The sequence below is a fragment of the Pristis pectinata genome, chromosome 21, assembly GCF_009764475.1.
Source record: "Pristis pectinata isolate sPriPec2 chromosome 21, sPriPec2.1.pri, whole genome shotgun sequence".
Taxonomy (NCBI): domain Eukaryota; kingdom Metazoa; phylum Chordata; class Chondrichthyes; order Rhinopristiformes; family Pristidae; genus Pristis; species Pristis pectinata.
In genome coordinates this window covers 12,326,468-12,344,124 of record NC_067425.1, presented here as the reverse complement: position 1 = coordinate 12,344,124, position 17,657 = coordinate 12,326,468, and the positions used below count along the sequence as shown (strand labels likewise).

At 37.3% G+C, this 17,657-nt stretch overlaps 1 protein-coding gene across 1 annotated transcript in view; it reads left to right on the top strand.

The window, feature by feature from the left end:
- LOC127581486 (nuclear pore membrane glycoprotein 210-like) overlaps positions 1-17,096 on the top strand; it is a 94,466-nt gene extending 77,370 nt beyond the window's left edge. Inside the window, 7 exon segments of the mRNA XM_052035945.1 lie at positions 291-449; positions 1,419-1,510; positions 2,243-2,417; positions 4,440-4,615; positions 9,829-10,049; positions 13,401-13,547; positions 16,960-17,096. Coding sequence (XP_051891905.1) covers positions 291-449; positions 1,419-1,510; positions 2,243-2,417; positions 4,440-4,615; positions 9,829-10,049; positions 13,401-13,547; positions 16,960-17,096 — 1,107 coding nt within the window.
- Positions 17,097-17,657: the final 561 nt, after the last annotated feature.

Genomic DNA, 17,657 nt, shown 5'->3' with positions numbered 1-17,657 from the left:
AGCAGGTCTTCTTGATCTACTTCTCCTCTCCCCCATTCCATAACTCCTGAAAGATATCCCAAATAATCCACAACACTAATTATAAAAAACTACCTCCCACTTGCAAGCTTGGACTGACCAATTACGTTCAGACCAGGGAAAACTCAACCATTCCTCTTTGATCTTCAGAAGTGCCATTAAGGAAGTGGCAGGTTCATCGAACATGTCTGATATGTGGCAAATAGAATAGTAGTGAACAGATTTTAAAACACTGAGATAACATCTAAATAGTACTTATGCTTATTTCATAGATTTCTTTAGAACTTTCCACGGAACATAATTTTGCCATGTTGCTATATAGCCGAGCACAAGGGAAAACAGGCTTGAAAGTCACTGTGATGGCACAGGATCCGTCTGCTGGACAGTTTGAAGGACATGCTGACAGATTTTCTGATGAGATTCAGATTATGGTATTTGTATACTTTTTTTGTTACATTCAAATTTAATAATAATTGGAGTCAGCTTGGAATCAACTCTCGAATGATTCAGTACATTAGTTTTTCACATACTGAATTCAAAGGGAGTGTGGAGGATATGTGATTGGCTTTAATAGCACTCAGGTTTATGATCTCTGGTGACCAATAGAATTGCAGTGAAAGGAAGAATTAGCATAATAACTCGGTTGCTTTTGAACTATTTGCATAGTGCAATGGACCGTAGCTTTGTGATGTTATGTTTATGTTATATACTTGCTAAATATATTAGTAAATATATAAACATGAATTAAGTTCGGTCTCCAGCACAGTTTTAAAATGTTTTTTTTTAATTTTTTTTTATTTACAGCGTGGTAACAGGCCCTTCCAGCCCAATGAGTCCGCGCCGCCCATTTTTTTTAAACCCAAATTAACCTACCCATACGTCTTTGCAATGTGGGAGGAAACCGGAGCACCCGGAGGAAACCCACACAGACACGGGAGAACATACAAACTCCTCACAGACAGCGACGGGAATCGAACCCCGATCGCTGGTGCTGTAATAGCGTCGCGTTAACCGCTATGCTACCGTGCCGCCCCTTATGTGATGTGATAAAATTGTTAATTTCTAACATAAAATATGCTGAATTGAAAATGATTGCCTGTATGAATTATTAGCAGAATCTAGCATACAAGTGTAACAATTTTACAAGATCCATACTTTCTTCAGTAAAACTAGAAGTATAGTCATGGTAAATTATTTATTATGGAATGTGATTTATATAATTTTCATGTGATTGAATCCAGGTAGTTATTTACTGCTAGTAAATATAATCAGAAAGCATCTTTGTAAAAGCTGAAAAATAATTGCAACTTTGCAAGTGCTTTTTTTCAAGTGTGTGACATAATAATGTAAGCACATGGATTAATGAGGCCATTTTGGTAACATATTCTCCTTTACTGCAGGTGTTTGGAATACTACAACTCTTGCCTCTCACTCAGCCAGCAGAGGAAATACTCATGTCACCAAATTCCCAATTGAAGTTACAAACCTCTCGGTAAGTTTTTTTTTCTTGGAATCACAGTTCACAAGCGCTACAGCAACAGTAGAAGAGTGACCACCACCAGCTTCTCAACCAGGGCAAGTAATAATGGGCAGTGACTGTGCCCATGACAATGCTGGCCAAACCCTCCTCAGCAACAATTTTGAAGTCAGTTAGAGGTAGATTTACATTGGTGAGTGCTGTTCACGTTCTGTACTGACTTGGAAAAAAGGTGCAAATCCAAGCGGTTTCTTTGTGGCCATCATAGAAAATGGAATATTCCATTTTAAACACCAGTGCCAACATTCCAAATCAGTATAACAAGAATATAGATGTAAAATGCTATCTGCTAAATCCAATGACATGCACTAGTTATAGCCTGAACATAATATTCATTTTCTCCATCCCCCCCATAGTTTGGCCAATTTACTTTGCTATTTAGTGCTCAATTAGTGGTAATTTCCCATGTCAAATTAACCAATTAATATCCCAAACTTAATTCAGCCATGCAATCAGCAAACATTGAAAGTTTTCATCTGAATAGTCTGGGCTGATTGAGCCTAGCTTTCGGAGTTGAAGGCCAGCACATATTGTGTTGCACCAATCTGTTCCTAAGAAAATAATAAGTGTCTGTAATTCCAAAAATTGCTGTTTCTTTCTCTGTGACAAATTGTTTTTTTCAGTGGATAAGGTTTAAAGTATAACACAGAAGCAGGTATTTTAAAGCTCTCTTTCTGGAATGAACAGGGATGGTAAAGCTCTTGTCAGTTACGAAGTACGCAAATGTCCTAATAATAAGTCTGTGATTATGGAGGATGGGCATGGACTTTTGATGTCTGGACACAGAACTGGTTCTTCTGCACTTACAATAACATCACGGGAATACTTTGGATTGAACCAAACCATTGTAACTGGAGTGAGAGTAAGATCTTATCTTTTTTTATTATGCAGTGAATTAAAATCCAGTATAAGGCAGATCCCTAGTTTCTATAATGAAATTAAAAATAGAAAAAGTGATCAATTTGATGGTGCCTAAAATGCATTTTGTTAATGTAGCAATACACAAAATGATGGAGGAATTCAGCGGGTCAGGCAGCATCCATGGAGAGAAAAGGACAGTCAACATTTCGGGTCGAGGTCCAGATGAAGGGTCTCAACCCAAAACGTCAACTGTTCATTTCTCTCCATAGATGCTGCCTGACCCACTGAGTTCTTCCAGCATTTTGTGTGTTGCTCCAAAGTCCAGCACCTGCAGTCTCTCTTGTGTCTCCAGTTTGAAAATGTGCACAGCAAGGTCCTAATCATAACAGTGCTATAATGTGAATATGCAAAATGAAGGTCAAGTGCCTTCTAACATAGATGAGTAAAAGAATCACAAAGATAGTTAACCTTAAAGTTATTCTTAAGGTGTAATGCAATTCCGAGTGAATTATTTCAACAAGTTTCATCTTTAGGAACTCACTAATTCACTCTTGGAGACATGCTGAGGGCCTAGTTCTATCGAGAAAAAATAAAAGATGGTTGAAGTAAAATGTTTCATTAAAAATTAAAGGAAATCTTAAAGGATCTGTTCCCAGCAGGCTGATTAACTAGAATGTGGGTCAAAGCTAGGACTTCATTGCTGTGAAGACAGTCTGCAAGTCTTGGTATCTGCTGGGCTCTATTATGGTAGTACAACCACATAGGTTTTATAAGTGTGGAGTATTTTGACGTTGATGTTTTACTCATAAGACCTTGTACTTCTACAGAATTCCAGTGTTAATGTGATTTCCTACAAGTAGCCTAGGTAATGAATAAAAAAACTAAAATGTAGTAGCTGTCCTGTTTGATACATATTGTGGCTGAGTTCTTCCTGTACAAAACTATATTGTTTTCTTTCAGTGACACAGATGCAGGCAAGTTTGTATTTATTACGAACATTTAGTACGTTGGCCAAAAAGTCAATAGTAGTACTCTAAATTTCAAAGGAAAGCAGAATGCCCATTATATGTGGCTGATTGGACCTTACTGGAGGTTTGTTGTGCATTAATCCCAAACTAAGGGATTCTGAACATAAATGTTAGGGTTATCTCTCCTCTGGAGTCATTTATAAGTAGCAAATCTTAACAGACACTGAGCAGCCAAATCAGACTGAGTCTTCTGTTATGGAGTTTGCTGATACCCCATTCACCTCATCCCACACTCTTTTATTCCCATAATTCCTATTCACTAATTTTCTCCTGTCGCCTTTGCTCACCAACATGTATATTTCTCAAAAGCACACTTGGGATAGTACCCAGTCTCTAATAACTTGTTTTAAGTAGTAATTCTTTGTTTGTGAGTGAGGGAAAAGCAAGTTATTTAACTGTTAGGGCTTCACAACTCATTAATCCTATACTTCTAGTAAAGGTAATTGGGTAGGAGTCAAAGGCAGGTAATCTGGATGATTTTGCATCTCTGCTACAGAATTGTTGAAATCAAAGACAATACTCATTTATTCTAATTGAGAATAGTTGGCCCTTTTCTGACTGGGGATCAAATTTAGGACTTCCAACTAACAACCCACAGGAACCAGTTATGCCTTGGTGGGTCGCTCATACAGATTTTGAGGTAGACTTTATTCTACCACATGCGTAACTATATTGCAAAATAATATGTAACAGTCCTTAATGGTTTACTGCTATTATTTCAGAAGTAGGCCATCTACCAGTGATAGCAGCAAAGCTTTACAATCTGAATTGTTTTGAATCCTATAAAGTTGTTAAAAGAAACGCCTAGGGACTATACTGAATATATAACTTTTCATCAGAGTCTTGGAGCACCCACCAAAAATACACAGCTTGAAGATGGTGAAAATTTGCTGTATTTGTTTTTAACAGATAATAACCTAGGTTAACAGTAGTCTTGTGATTTTTTTTTTTAAGTATGCTGTCAACATAGATATTAATTGTTATTTTCATATTAGGTGGCTCCAATAGCATACCTCAGTATTGTCACCAGTCCTATGTTGTATATATCCAAAAATGAAGAGCTAGCTGCCCTTCCTCTTGGAATGACATTGACTTTTACAGTCAACTTTTATGATCTCAGTGGAGACCAGTTTCATGCACACAACACAGAATTATATTTAGCTCTTAACAGGTGAGCAATATTTTAACTACCTTCACCTTCCTTTTTAAGATAACTGTTAATGTTATCTTAAAGGAAAAAAATTAAAGGAATCTGTTATATTATAAAATTGATTTAAAGCTTTATCTAAGCATATACTATATTACATTAAGGGAATCTAACTAATTTCATTTGATTAAGGCTAAGTAGAAAACATTTTAAGAATGAGTAATTAATATTCTTCTTTATTCCACCTTCTCCACATACCACTGGCCTGCCTTTTTCATGATAAGTGCTAGAACATATGCTCAGTGTGTAATAAAATCTGTACTGTTGTCAATTTATACTGGCTTGTGCCCAAGGGGAATGGCTCCATATGATAATACATGGTTTATATCTAAGTATTATTTTGTCATACCTAAAGCTTACCATATGATGGACAGGAACTTCCATAATGGATGGGATGCTGTAACGTTGAGCAAAACCATAATTGCTTCCATAGCCTGCTGTGCCCTCTCTATATGAAGGCAGACATTGTAATTCTACATCACTTCAGATTTCCCAGCTCCAGCACTGTGATTGCTTTTTGTCATTTGCATATCAATTCTTGGACTTTACTTTGAGAAGTAAAGAAACTGCAAGATTCTAGCCAGCTTTTTATTTTAAAAAGAGTAAAGATTAAGAGAACGTAAAGGAGAAAGATCTCTTTTAGCCTTTGGATTACTTTTCCAGTATAAAATATACCTGCTCTACTTCCTGTGAAGGGTCAGTGATTGCACTTTATTCTCAGTAGCAGATCAGTCTATCACAGTTCATGGCATTGTTCATCACACTGCTTATATTACAAGGAAAAAGCATTCTTATCCCGAATCTAATCACAAACATAAATGCATAAAAGGAATGAAATAAATGAGGACTTCAGATAAAGGATGGAAGCCTTTGATCTGAACATTGTTACTGTTTAATCCTGGAACTAAACACCATGAGTATTTAGTTGACAGAATCAATATAAAATTTAAATATAAATTTTCCACCAAGGAAACTTCAGCTGCCATCCCATGTCAAGGTTTTTGTTTTAGAAATAACAAGATATTAAGCATCAGGGGTCAGCATTGAATCCAGTCACTGGAGCTATGAGGAAGCAGTATTAACTGCTGCAATGCTGTACCATTGACAGATCATGGGACTGACCCTGAGATCCACTGGCTACACCAGCCAAACTCTTACAATACCCTCCCATACGCAGTGCACATTAAGTTACTTTCTTGTACCTGCTTAATGGAAGTTGCATACTGGGTTCTAAGCTGCAGGAAATTGGTATTATTGAAAATGGTAAGTTACTGGCAGCAGCACAGGCACAAGAAACTGAGTAATATGGAATAGAAATCAAACTTGATTTCCAGTTTCTCTTAGTAGAGGTGTGATTAATTGTGATTAATAGAGAAAATATTGAAAAGGTAATGAAATAGAAGTTTTACTGATCTCATCAGCCCACTGGAAGTATAGCTTGTTAGTGAGGAACCTTACATATTAACTGAGTATTGATAAAGTATATCTGAGTTTTTGTGTTTTGATGTAATTGTGTATTGTAGAAATTTCCCACAATTCACTTAATAAATCAACTGACAGCTGCAAAGGTTCTGTTGGGACTCTAATGGGAATGGGAATTTGATTTGAATTAATCAATCAAACTGGATAATAAGCTTTGAAGTATGTTGTTAAATTCCACAAGCATCAGATGTAATTTTAAGTATTGTATGAGTAAATGTATGTTTAATTATTATCACATACAATGAATCCATTAATGTTTGACTTTCATGTTTTAAAAACTGTATTACCACCAAGGAAATATCAATAGATATTCCTTATCTATATATAGATATAGATTTAGATATTTCCTCAAACTAACCCTAACTCAACCAAAATATACTCATAGTTGCCTTTTACATTGTTTTGCTCAGAAATGTATGTATTGAGTTGGTACTGCATATAGCAATAACACTCACAAGTTTTTCCCCCAAAAAAATGCAGAATTGGCTAAAAACAGCTTAAAAACATACTGCTGTGGTTTCCACCCAGAATTAAACAGGACCTATGCTGTTTTACAAGGCCCATGGCCCAATTCAGCAGACTTACACACACTTGTGCATCAGTCCCACAAGTACATCAACCCTTGAACACACACTCCTTAGTAATTACAGGTAGCAGCAACACACATCATGATAGTAATGGTCAAAAGAGAGGCTGCAGGAGAGAGGGAAAGAGCTCTGTAACTCAGCCAGCATGATTGAGAAGTGCTAGTTAATCCTATAGATGTGCAAAGAGCAGTCTTGCACTGCAGATGTTGTTAGGAGATCCATTGAATTTGCCATTATTAGCATTTGGGAGGAGGTGGCTTGGGTGATATCTGGCCGCAGCTACAGTCCCTCTACCATGGAGAAATGATAAAATCATTCCAGCACACATGAAGTGCCTGTGTCAGCTCCCTAAGCATAAACCAAGAGATGTCGCAAAGACCTGGCTGCGGCTGCTTAGAATAATTCTGTGGTGAGAAAATCAGTGGTCAAGGTGAAACCTTGATGGAGAGCATACTCCAGCACAAGAGCTTGACATAAGGTCTCACCTGAACAGATCACATATCTCCATCTTGCCTCCCATTAGCAAAGCCTGCGCCTATGAGATCTAGATAAGATACAGTGATTCTGAAGACTGTCTGCAGATAAGATTTTCTTTGATGAGCAGGTGTGAGCCTCTGAGGTGAGGTTCGTCATTTTAATTCCTCCAGTGATAGATAGTTCCACGTGAAATGTCTAAAACATATGAGTAGTTACATGCAGAAAAGCTCACTCACTATGGTTTCAGCAGAGACCAAGCTATATGTCCTGATATCAGCTTTAAAATAATGAACAAAGCTGCAAAGTAGCACCATGTACTCAAGGTTGAACCGTGAATAAATCTGGGAAGTGGTAAATTGCATTCAAAAAGGCCTAATTTATACTGTTAAATCCAGCAAAGAGAATCATGCACAGAATTACATATGAACTACGGGCAGGAGTAGACCACTCAACCCATCAAGCCTGCTTCGTCATTTAATAATATCGTGGCTTATCTGATTGTAACCTCATCTCTGCATTCCTGTCTAACTGCGCTAACCCTTCACCCCTTTGTTATCTGTCTACCTTACTTTCTTCCACTGCCCTTTGAGGCAAGAACTCCAAAGATTCATAATCTTCTGAGAGAAAAACATTGCCTCATCTCTTTCTCCCTTAAATGGATCACCTTTTATTTTTAAACAGAGATCCCTAAGATTCTCTTACAAGATGAAACATCACTTCTATATTCAACATTTCAAGACTACTTAGGCTCTTGAGCAGATCACATCCAAACATTACTTTCGGCACAAGCGTGAATAGCAAATGGAAGTGCCCAGGCCAATTTCACAACAGGTTCTTTTTCTGTTGAAAATTGGCACAGCCTCTTGAATTAAAAATCCTTTTATACACTATTTCCATGTAAAAATTGGGTGATAATTGATCCATTTTCTAAGTATTAACATCTTGCAGGCAGGACATGCTCTGTGTCATTCCTAACAACTTAAGAAATAGAAGCAGGAGCAAGCCTTGTCACCCCTCTTATTCTAAAGTTCAATAAGATTATGGTGGATTTACAATGCCCCCTGTTAAGAAATTTCTTCTTACATTGAGACAAAGCCCCCTGGTTCTGGTCTCTCTGTTAGTGGAAACGGTTTAACAGTGTCTATCTACCTTATCAATCCTCTCCGAAACTTGAATGTTCCATGAGATCATCTCTCATTTTTTCCTGCAAAGAATGGTCAATATTACTAAATCTCTGTTCCTAGGGAAAGCTTCCTCAATCCCTGCAATCAATGTTTTTGCTGCACTGATTCCAAGAAGTTTCTTTACTTAGGTACTGATAATCTCTAGCTGGTTTCTCGTTGAGCTAAAACATATATATAATTGCTAATTTGAGTATACTGTTAACTTTAATTTACCTCACCAGGCAGAAAACCTATGGCATTTTGTGTGGTTGTACTGAATGTACTTGCCACACAATTCTTAGTGTTCCAGTGAAGTCAGACTTGATCTTATCCTTTGAGCCTTCCCATTCAGCAAATAAAATATTAATTAAATTCAGCAAGTGCATTCCACAATGTCTTATGATAGAATTGTACCTTCTAACTTGTAGTTATTTATTAGGCCCCTATGGTGTAAAGAGGTAGTGGAATAAAGAAGAAAGCATTGTCATTGAGCAGTAAGTCCTGCATAATATTTTTTTACTGAAGCAATCACTATGCAGACTTGTGGTGAGATCAAGACTACCCAATAACTGTATTGATAACAGACCTGAATTTGTAAATGGTTTACCCAAGAGTCATTGATTATCATATCTGGAGGCCTAAATGTTCTTGTCTTATAATGCTTCTCACACAGAATGCTTCCTGGGAAAATCTACTGTTGTCAGTATAGTTTTCTGAAGTTGTAGAAGATACTTAATTTGCATTATAATAGGTGGGATGGATCTAAGCACTCAAAGCATTGGTAGGACTGGAATGTCCTGCTGAGTACCCACTGATCCCTAGGAACAATGCTGCAGCTGTTGGCACCTTTCTAAGGAGACTACCTAAAAAAATTTAGGTGGGGGCATCCACTCCACATCACAGGCCTGATCCAAAAAATGTGCTTTCCTGTATAATTTACAACTCATCCATTGGAGTTACAGCAGGAGTATGCTAGAGAGCTATGGATTTTTCATTCATCAGTACCTGAAGTTGGTAATCTTCAGATTTCTCAGACATAAATACATTTTGATGCCTGTTTTGTCCTTTTTGTGTTGCTTTATGTGTCAAAGAAACATGAAAGTTTTCTGAGAACAAAGTTATGAAGGTGCCGATTTGTGACAAGTTTTGATTTACTTTGTGAGGTGAATTAATGTCAGCTGTCTTAAACTCATTTTACATTGGACCCCGGCTGACAGAACAGATTATGATTCCACCAAATAATGTATTGCCGACAACAAGTGCATCCTGAAGTTATTATTACAAAATTGTTTTCCATTGGTAAAACTGTCAACCTAGTTCCATAGTTACCATTCCTATTAACATATTTAATTACACTTTAGGAATGAATGCTGTAAAAATGTGACAGGAACAAAATTTGAAAGTGAACACATCATTATTGTGTTTTCATTGCCTGATAAGTTAATGTATTTGTTTAAAATCAATTTAGGGATGATCTGCTGCTGATTGGACCAGGCACCAGTAATAACACTTACGTGGCTCAAGCTGCCAATGTAGGATTGACCATACTTGCAGTTTGGGACAACAAGCATCCAGGCATTGCAGACTATATTCCGATACCTGTCCAGTATGCAATATGGCCCAATATATCGGAGCACGTGATACTGAGTGATGTAATATGTTTTTCCAGTGTCCTGGTAAACCAGGAAGGTTAGTCATTTGTCTGAAAAGAAGAATTTAACATAATTGGTTTGAAAGCACAGCTTCATGTTTTTCTGGAATACTTAAATTAATAGCAAAGTATTATTCTGCTGAAATTCATTTGAGACACACCCAGTCAATTTATAGCCCTAAGGTAATATAGCCAACTCTTCAATCACTGTATTAGACTGATGAAGGTGATTCTTGCCCTACAATGAAAGGTTGAACAGAATGAGCCAACACTATGGAGTTGAGAAGAATGATGGCTCAGAATTGAAATCTGGAATTTAAAATAAAAGCTAGTCTCAATAATGAAAACGTGAAACAACTGAATTGTTTTAGAAACCGATTGGGTACAGTAATATTCTTCAGGGAAGGAAAGCTTCCTTCCCAACTCATCTGGCTTCTACGTGACTCTATACCCACCAACATAATTGATGAATTCAAGTTTCTCCAGCTCTCATGGTGGGATTCAGACTCGTATCTCTGTATAAATGGTACTGAACCCTTGCTTCCTTTTTAGTTCAGGTATAATTAGAGATAGACAATAGTTCTCACCATTGTCCCCATTCCGTGAATGAATATTTTTTTAAAATAATTGTTAAGCATATTCAAGGTTTTAAATAGATAGGTTTTTGCTGTATAAGGAAACTGAATATTATTGGGAATCATTCAAGAAAGTGGAATTGAGGCCGAAAATCAGATCAGTATTAAATGGCAGCGTGAACTTGGGTGGCGTTATGGCCTCCTCCTGTTCTTATTTTTTATGGTTTTTATATACTCAGTTTGCACGGTATATGTGGCACTAACTGACAGGAGGTTAATGTAGTTCCACAAAATTAGAATTTATAGGAGGAGGACTTCTCAACCCTGCAGTGTAAGAATGCAGGTGGCCAATTTCCCTTAGGTAGCTTCCCTCCACCACCCCCTCTTCATTCAAAATCATAAGACCTGATTTTTTTCCTAAGGTGGCAGAGAAGAACCACTTAATATCCCATCCAAAAGACTGTAACTACAATGGTCATCACCTTCCCTCTACTGCATTGGAATGTCATCCTTTGTTAGGTGTTCAAGTCACTAGAGGAAAGTAGGGTAAGAGACTTGAACGCACAACATTCTCAGAAGCAAGTATTATTACTGAAATAAAAGCAGACAATGCTGGAAGCAGTCAGCAGGTCAGGCAGTGTGTGGTGAAGGGTTTTGGACCTGAAATGTTAACTCTTGTTTTTCTTTCAACAGATGCTGCCTGACCTGCTGATTGTTTCCAGCATTTTCCGTTTTTATTTCAGATTTCCAGTATCTGCAGGGTTTATTTCGATTTACTGATCCAGGCCTAATAGATAAAATGCAGGATAGATTTCATGGAAAAACCTATATGCATGCTATAAGCAGGAGTGGGTTCATTTCTGTAAATTTTATCTGTGTTTATATATCATTAAGTGGTTGGTCAATTATTGTTGAATTACCTTATAATCATAGGGATTTCAGTAACAACAGACACTGTTTGCTCCATTATGTGTGTGCCACAGTTACATCTAATCAGAACTATCTACATCTGTCATGTTGCTGCACTTTGTTTTGTGAAGTTGCCTGTTTTATGGCAGATGGTGCAATAATTATAATTTATTTATAATCTTCACAGATGTTAGAGGAAGAAAGCTTTCATACCAAGAGATTGTTTTTAGCCCCAAATACCACACATGTTGAAGATATAAAATTTTACTTTTGTATATCAGCATGCTTAAGGACTTTAATTTCAAAATAAACATTTATCTTTAAGTTTACTTTGCTTAATTTTTAACAAATGCTGAATATTGCAGATGAAATTGTTTCCGTGACTGATATGTTCTCCGTAAGTGATTTTGTCGTCTTTTGAAATGCTGAATGAGTTTTTTTTGCTGAATCTTTTTGAAGTTATTTATATAGAAATGAAAACTGAAGCATTCATTTAGGTGAGCCTGGGAACTGGCATTCATTGTCAAGTGAAGTTCTGCAAATTGATCCTGCCACAGGATTGGGAGTTACCAGGAGCACAGGGTCAACCACAGTCTATTATGAAATTCCTGGAATTGTGAGAACCTATAGGGAGGTAAGATTTTCGTCATTCAACTTTTACATAACGTGTCTGATAAAGATAAGTAATTCATTGTAAGCTACTGCAGCAAATGATGAGAAAACTATTTACCTTTTACCTTGCTTTCTTAGTACAAATAACTTCTTCACAAAAATTATTCTTGTTAAGAGTTTATCAAAAAAATTAAGAGGCTAGGGAGATTTCTTTCCTTCCTCAACCCCACCTATAGTTTGCTTATCAAATTTCATAGTATAAATGAGTTAGTAGCAAAATTCTCATTACATAGTTCACATTATCCTTATATTTCCAAAGAAAAATAGAAATGCATAAAAATTTAAGTAAACTGAAGCCTTCATTACTTTAACATATATTACATGCACTATTTTCAGATAAGAGTTATGCGATAATTCTCCCCCTATCCATTTCAGATCACAGTTACTGGTGTAGGAAAAGTCTCCATTTCCTTTCATGGATTCAGACATATTATTGGTCTTCCTAATTTTAATGTTTACAGATTTCTTGTGACTACAATGAACAAAGATAGCAGCCTGAGGGGTGAGTGCTCATTGTTACTATCCATAAATGAGAAACTACTTACCCATCAGAAGAAGTGTTGCATTTCCTCCACTGACAAAAAGGCTTTGTCACAGTACAATTCCTTCATCTAGGAAGTTTACAATCTAAATTTGCACCTAGGAATTTACAACACAAAAAAAATAGTGATGCATGACTTTAAAAAGGCAACTGAATTACATCAGCATATCCCTGTGAAATTATTCTCCACTGTCTGTGCGTATTTCACCAGAAGACTGTTACCTTGACTTCCATGTGAAAAACCATGGGAGATTGAGTAATAAATGTTGCTTCATATTATTGAGCAAAATATTTGTTGTGGACTGGGACAGTATAACATTCTGATTGATGTGGAAGTGGTTAATCGAGAAAAACAAAATCTTTAACTGGTGGGATTAGAAAAATGGACAAATATTTGAATTAATTAAACTGTAACCTTAGCACCAACATTGGAAGGACTTTCTTCACACATTGAAATAAATTTTATTTATATCCTTCCTGATTGGAGTGCCATCTCTTTTCCTCTTCCCCTCCTGCAATCTTACTGGTTTGGTTGAAGTCAAGAACTTGTGTTGAATTAGATCTGACTGACAGAATGTTGTTATCAATTGCTATGAAATTACTTCAGTTTTATTTGCTCAATGATTGTAAATTGGTATACATACTTAATTATATATAAACTGTGTAACATCTTTTTATTTTTATTTGCCCAGGAGACTGCAGTTTTGCTCAAGTTAAAGCTATGTCAAAACTAAACCCAGAATCAAATCTTGCTTGTTCTGTGCGGTTTAATAATATTGTATTACAAGTCTTAGCTTCCTCTGTTTTTTCTGTGGAACCCGAATTCATTGCAGATACAGGTAAGTTATTGAAAAGGCTTTCCTAGAGTCATGTGATTTCACACTATTCAATGCCAGTTCTAATGTTAAGATATTTAATAAAATCTAATTATTGCCCTAAATAATGCCATTTTATTTTCAGGTGTTACTATTACTGGCAAGGATTGCAGCCATCCTTTTGAACCACTGCATTCCTTCTGGTGAACATATCCCCACACTGGTGTTGGATAAGGAGTTGTAGGATTTAGACCCAATAAAAATGAAACAATTGCAATGTGCTTCCAAGTCAAGATAGTGTGCTACTTCAAGGTGAACCTTCAGGTGGTAGTGTCCCCATGAGCCTGCTGCCCTTGTCCTTCATGGTGATAAAACTTGTGGGTTTGAGAGACGCTTTTGGAGTAGTCTATGCAAGTGACTGCATTGTATTTTGCAGGTGATGGTACGCATTGCAGCCAGGGTACAATGGTGATAGACGATGGTAGCATGGATTGTGTCGAGCTTCTTGAGTGTTGTGGGAGCTGCAATTGTTGAGGCAAGTGAAGGGTATTTAGTCATGTTCCTGATTTGCGATTGTAGGTGGTGAAGGGGATTTCGGGTGTCAGAAGGTGAGTCTCAGATTATAACACATCTACCTTCTGTGACCTTGTAATCAGAGTATTCATGTGGCTGGTTCAGTTGATATTCTGGTCATTAATCAGCCTCCTTCCCTCTAAAACGATGATTCTGGAGTTTTGGTGATGGTCTTGGATTGTATATTGAGGGTGGTAATTTGATTCTGGATTGGAGATGTCTGGTGTTTCTGTGGCATGCACATTACCGCCTCTGATCAATTTATGTCTGCAGCTTGTCTGGCTCTTGAGGCAAGTAAACATGAACTTATTCCTTTGCTGAGGAGCTGTAAATGGAATTGAACATTCTGAGAAGTGAATCTTACTGATAACAAAGCTGGTTACATGATTTCTTTCCATTCCTGTACAGTTAAGGCTACTGAAACCGTTTATATAAAGCAGTATTATGTAACGGATTTCTGCTAAATTGCCCATTATTGCTACCAGAAAGTGTTAAAAGTTGCCAGATATAAAGCAGTGGTCTGAATGTTGCAAGATTTGTCACCATTACTGTGTAATTGATAGCTACTTTGGTATTTCCATCCATGCAGAATTTAACATGGAAATGTCAAGGCTGTTTTCAATAATTCTGCATGCACTGTTTGCAGCCCATGCCCATGGAAGTTATTTCAATTGACATGAATCTAAGCTATTTATGTAGAGGTCTGGTTGTAACATACACTGAAAACCTTACGCTGTATTGCATAAGATCAAAGTGAGGTTTTCAATTACATACTAAATCATGTGTGAAGACTAGCGTCAGACAAAGCTATATTATTGCTCCAATGTTTTTCTCAATCTTACTTGCCATATTACATCTTGCCTGCAACAAACTTCTAAGTCAGTGGAGCTAATCTTCAGAATTAATGGGAAGCTGTTCACCCTATGGCGACTACACTCCCAGACCAAGATTGCCCAATCTTCATTAGCTGAGCATTTGTGTATGCTCAGAGGCTAAGCTTCAAGCCATCAATGATGCTCCCTTTGAACCATATGAGAGGATAGGCCTTACTCTCAATATAAGTAAGAAAAAAGTTATTTACCAACTGACCTTTGCTGCAGCACACAACAATGAAGATTTATGGTGAAACCCTGGAAAGCACAGATCACTCCCCATATCTTGGGAGTGACCTCTCAATGAAGGCTGACAACAATCGTGAAACTCACCACTACTCCTTCAATGGTCCAGCACAGCCCTTGATTGATTGAGGGAAGGGGCATTTGATGATCAAGACATTAGATGTGGCACAAAATTCACGGTCTATCAGACTATCTACAGTAGGCGTCTCAAGGCTCTAGTAAAATACCACCTGTCTCCACAAAATCTTCCAAATTCACTGGCAGGACAAGCAAATCAATGTCAGTTCCCTCTCCCAAGCCATCATCCCAAGCACTGAGGACCTAGTTACTCTTGCCTGGCTACATTGGGTAGGCCATCTTGTTCACGCGCCCAACATCAGACTCCCAAAGTAGACAGTCTACTCTGGGCTCAGCAGCAGGAAGAGATTACAGTGCAAACAGAGGAGAGGAATCAAGAATATACTCAAAGCCTTCTTAAAGCAACATTCCCACTGATTCCCATGACCACTTCAAGTGGAGAAAAAGCATTCAGGATGGTATGAAGAACCTCAATACCCATACATCCACAGCATCTAGGAGCCCTGCATAAACAGTAAAAGGAGCAGACCACCTCACAAACTACCCACCCACCTGCCTCATCAGGTACCTCCTTCCCAATCTGTGTAAGAGTCTGCAGTTCTTGCCAGTGGCTTCATCAGCCATCTCAGAACCCATAAAACCAGAGTGGAAGCAGGTCATCCTCCATCCTGAAGGACTTCCTAAGATAAGTCTGGCCCTTTAAAAGGAATCTTATGCATGTCCACAGGTAATTCCCTTACAAATCTTTCAAAATCTTTTTTTGTAAGGTGTTGTGATATTTCAGATTCTACCTTAATCAAATGTGTTTGTACCATTTTTATAACTCTGTATCATGCTTAAAAGGCTTATTAGAAATTGTGCTATGAGAATTTTTTAAATATAATTGATTACTGAAGTTTGATGAAATATTGGCTGCTGGTTGACAGAGATTTCTTTGAATTGATGCCTGACAGCCACTGACATTGAAAGAGAAGTTCTTATCTTATATTTATAATGACATAGAAGGAGGCCACTTGGCCCATTGTATCAATGCCATTTCCCAGTGGATCAATGCCATTTATCCCATCCCATTTCCTTATTTCCCTGTACTCTTGCAACTTATTCACTCCCATGCCCATCAACTCCTCTTTGATTCTTTTTGCATTAACTTAAATAGTAATTTACAACAGCCAATTAACCCATCAGTATGTCATTGGGGTGTGAGAGGAAATGGAGTCATCTGGAGGAAACCAAAATGCTCATAGAAGGAACATGCAAACGCCTCAAAAGAGCACCTAAGACCAGGATCAAACCAAGGTCCTGGAGCTGTGAGACTATCACAGATACTGCTGTATTTTGGTAGGTGGCTTTCACTGAGATCAGTAACGAGTGTCATTGATACCTAACTGACAGTAGATTCTGGGCTGACTTTTACTATTTTTGCTCTTCATTTTGGATACAGTTCATTCATTAATAATCTTACCCGTCAGATTTGCTGGCTTTTTTTTAACCGAAAGGGAGGTTACATTATATGTATCTCCTGGACATCAGCAATAAAAAAAATTCTGCTTAAGTAACGGGGACGCAGAATAATATAGTTTTCCTGCTAATCTCAAAAGAACCTCATTAAAAGCAATAGGAAGTTGGTTGGATTTGTTTTCAGTGATATCTTTTTCCTTTACTGACAGGAGGTGTGGGAATGATGGAAGATAGCAAAATGGCTGTACAAATGAGTAGCAGCTGTTTTACAATTAGGAGTCTTAATATTGGGCAGGAAAGGTACACGTCAGCTGAAAACCATATTGTGTTTGTTGACAGGACCTAACTTAAAGTGGTCTTACTTACAACTTGGTTATGACTTTATGAGGGTACTGCTGCTTTCTAAATTATTGCTGTACAATAGAGAAATAAGCCATGTGTATCTACAAATTAGGAGAAGTGAGTAAAAGTGGGCCAAGGTTAGTGGCCAGTCACTGTGTCTTTTTAGTTTCAGATTCCTGCAATGGGTCTTTTTGACGTGCTTTCAAACCAGAGTAATGTGCTGGCATAGGCTTTGTTGGGTTTCTGAAACCCTGGCCACAAGCCAAAAATGTTTCAAAATGTAAAATAATTTAAAGGTGCTGTAAAAAATTAATGTTTTAACAGGCTTGAGGAAAAAAAATTAAAATCCAGTGTGCTTATATATTTAAAAAAATCAGTGTCTGACTAACTTTAAAATATACCACAAGTGCAGTATGCAATCACTGATATCATTAATAGATGCCTTTCTTTATCAAATTTACAAAGAGACTTTCTAATTTGCAGGTCTATACAGCTGTACAGTCGCTATAAAAGAATTACCAGATCCTCTGTGTAGGGAGTTAAGCACAGGTGGAGACACCTATGT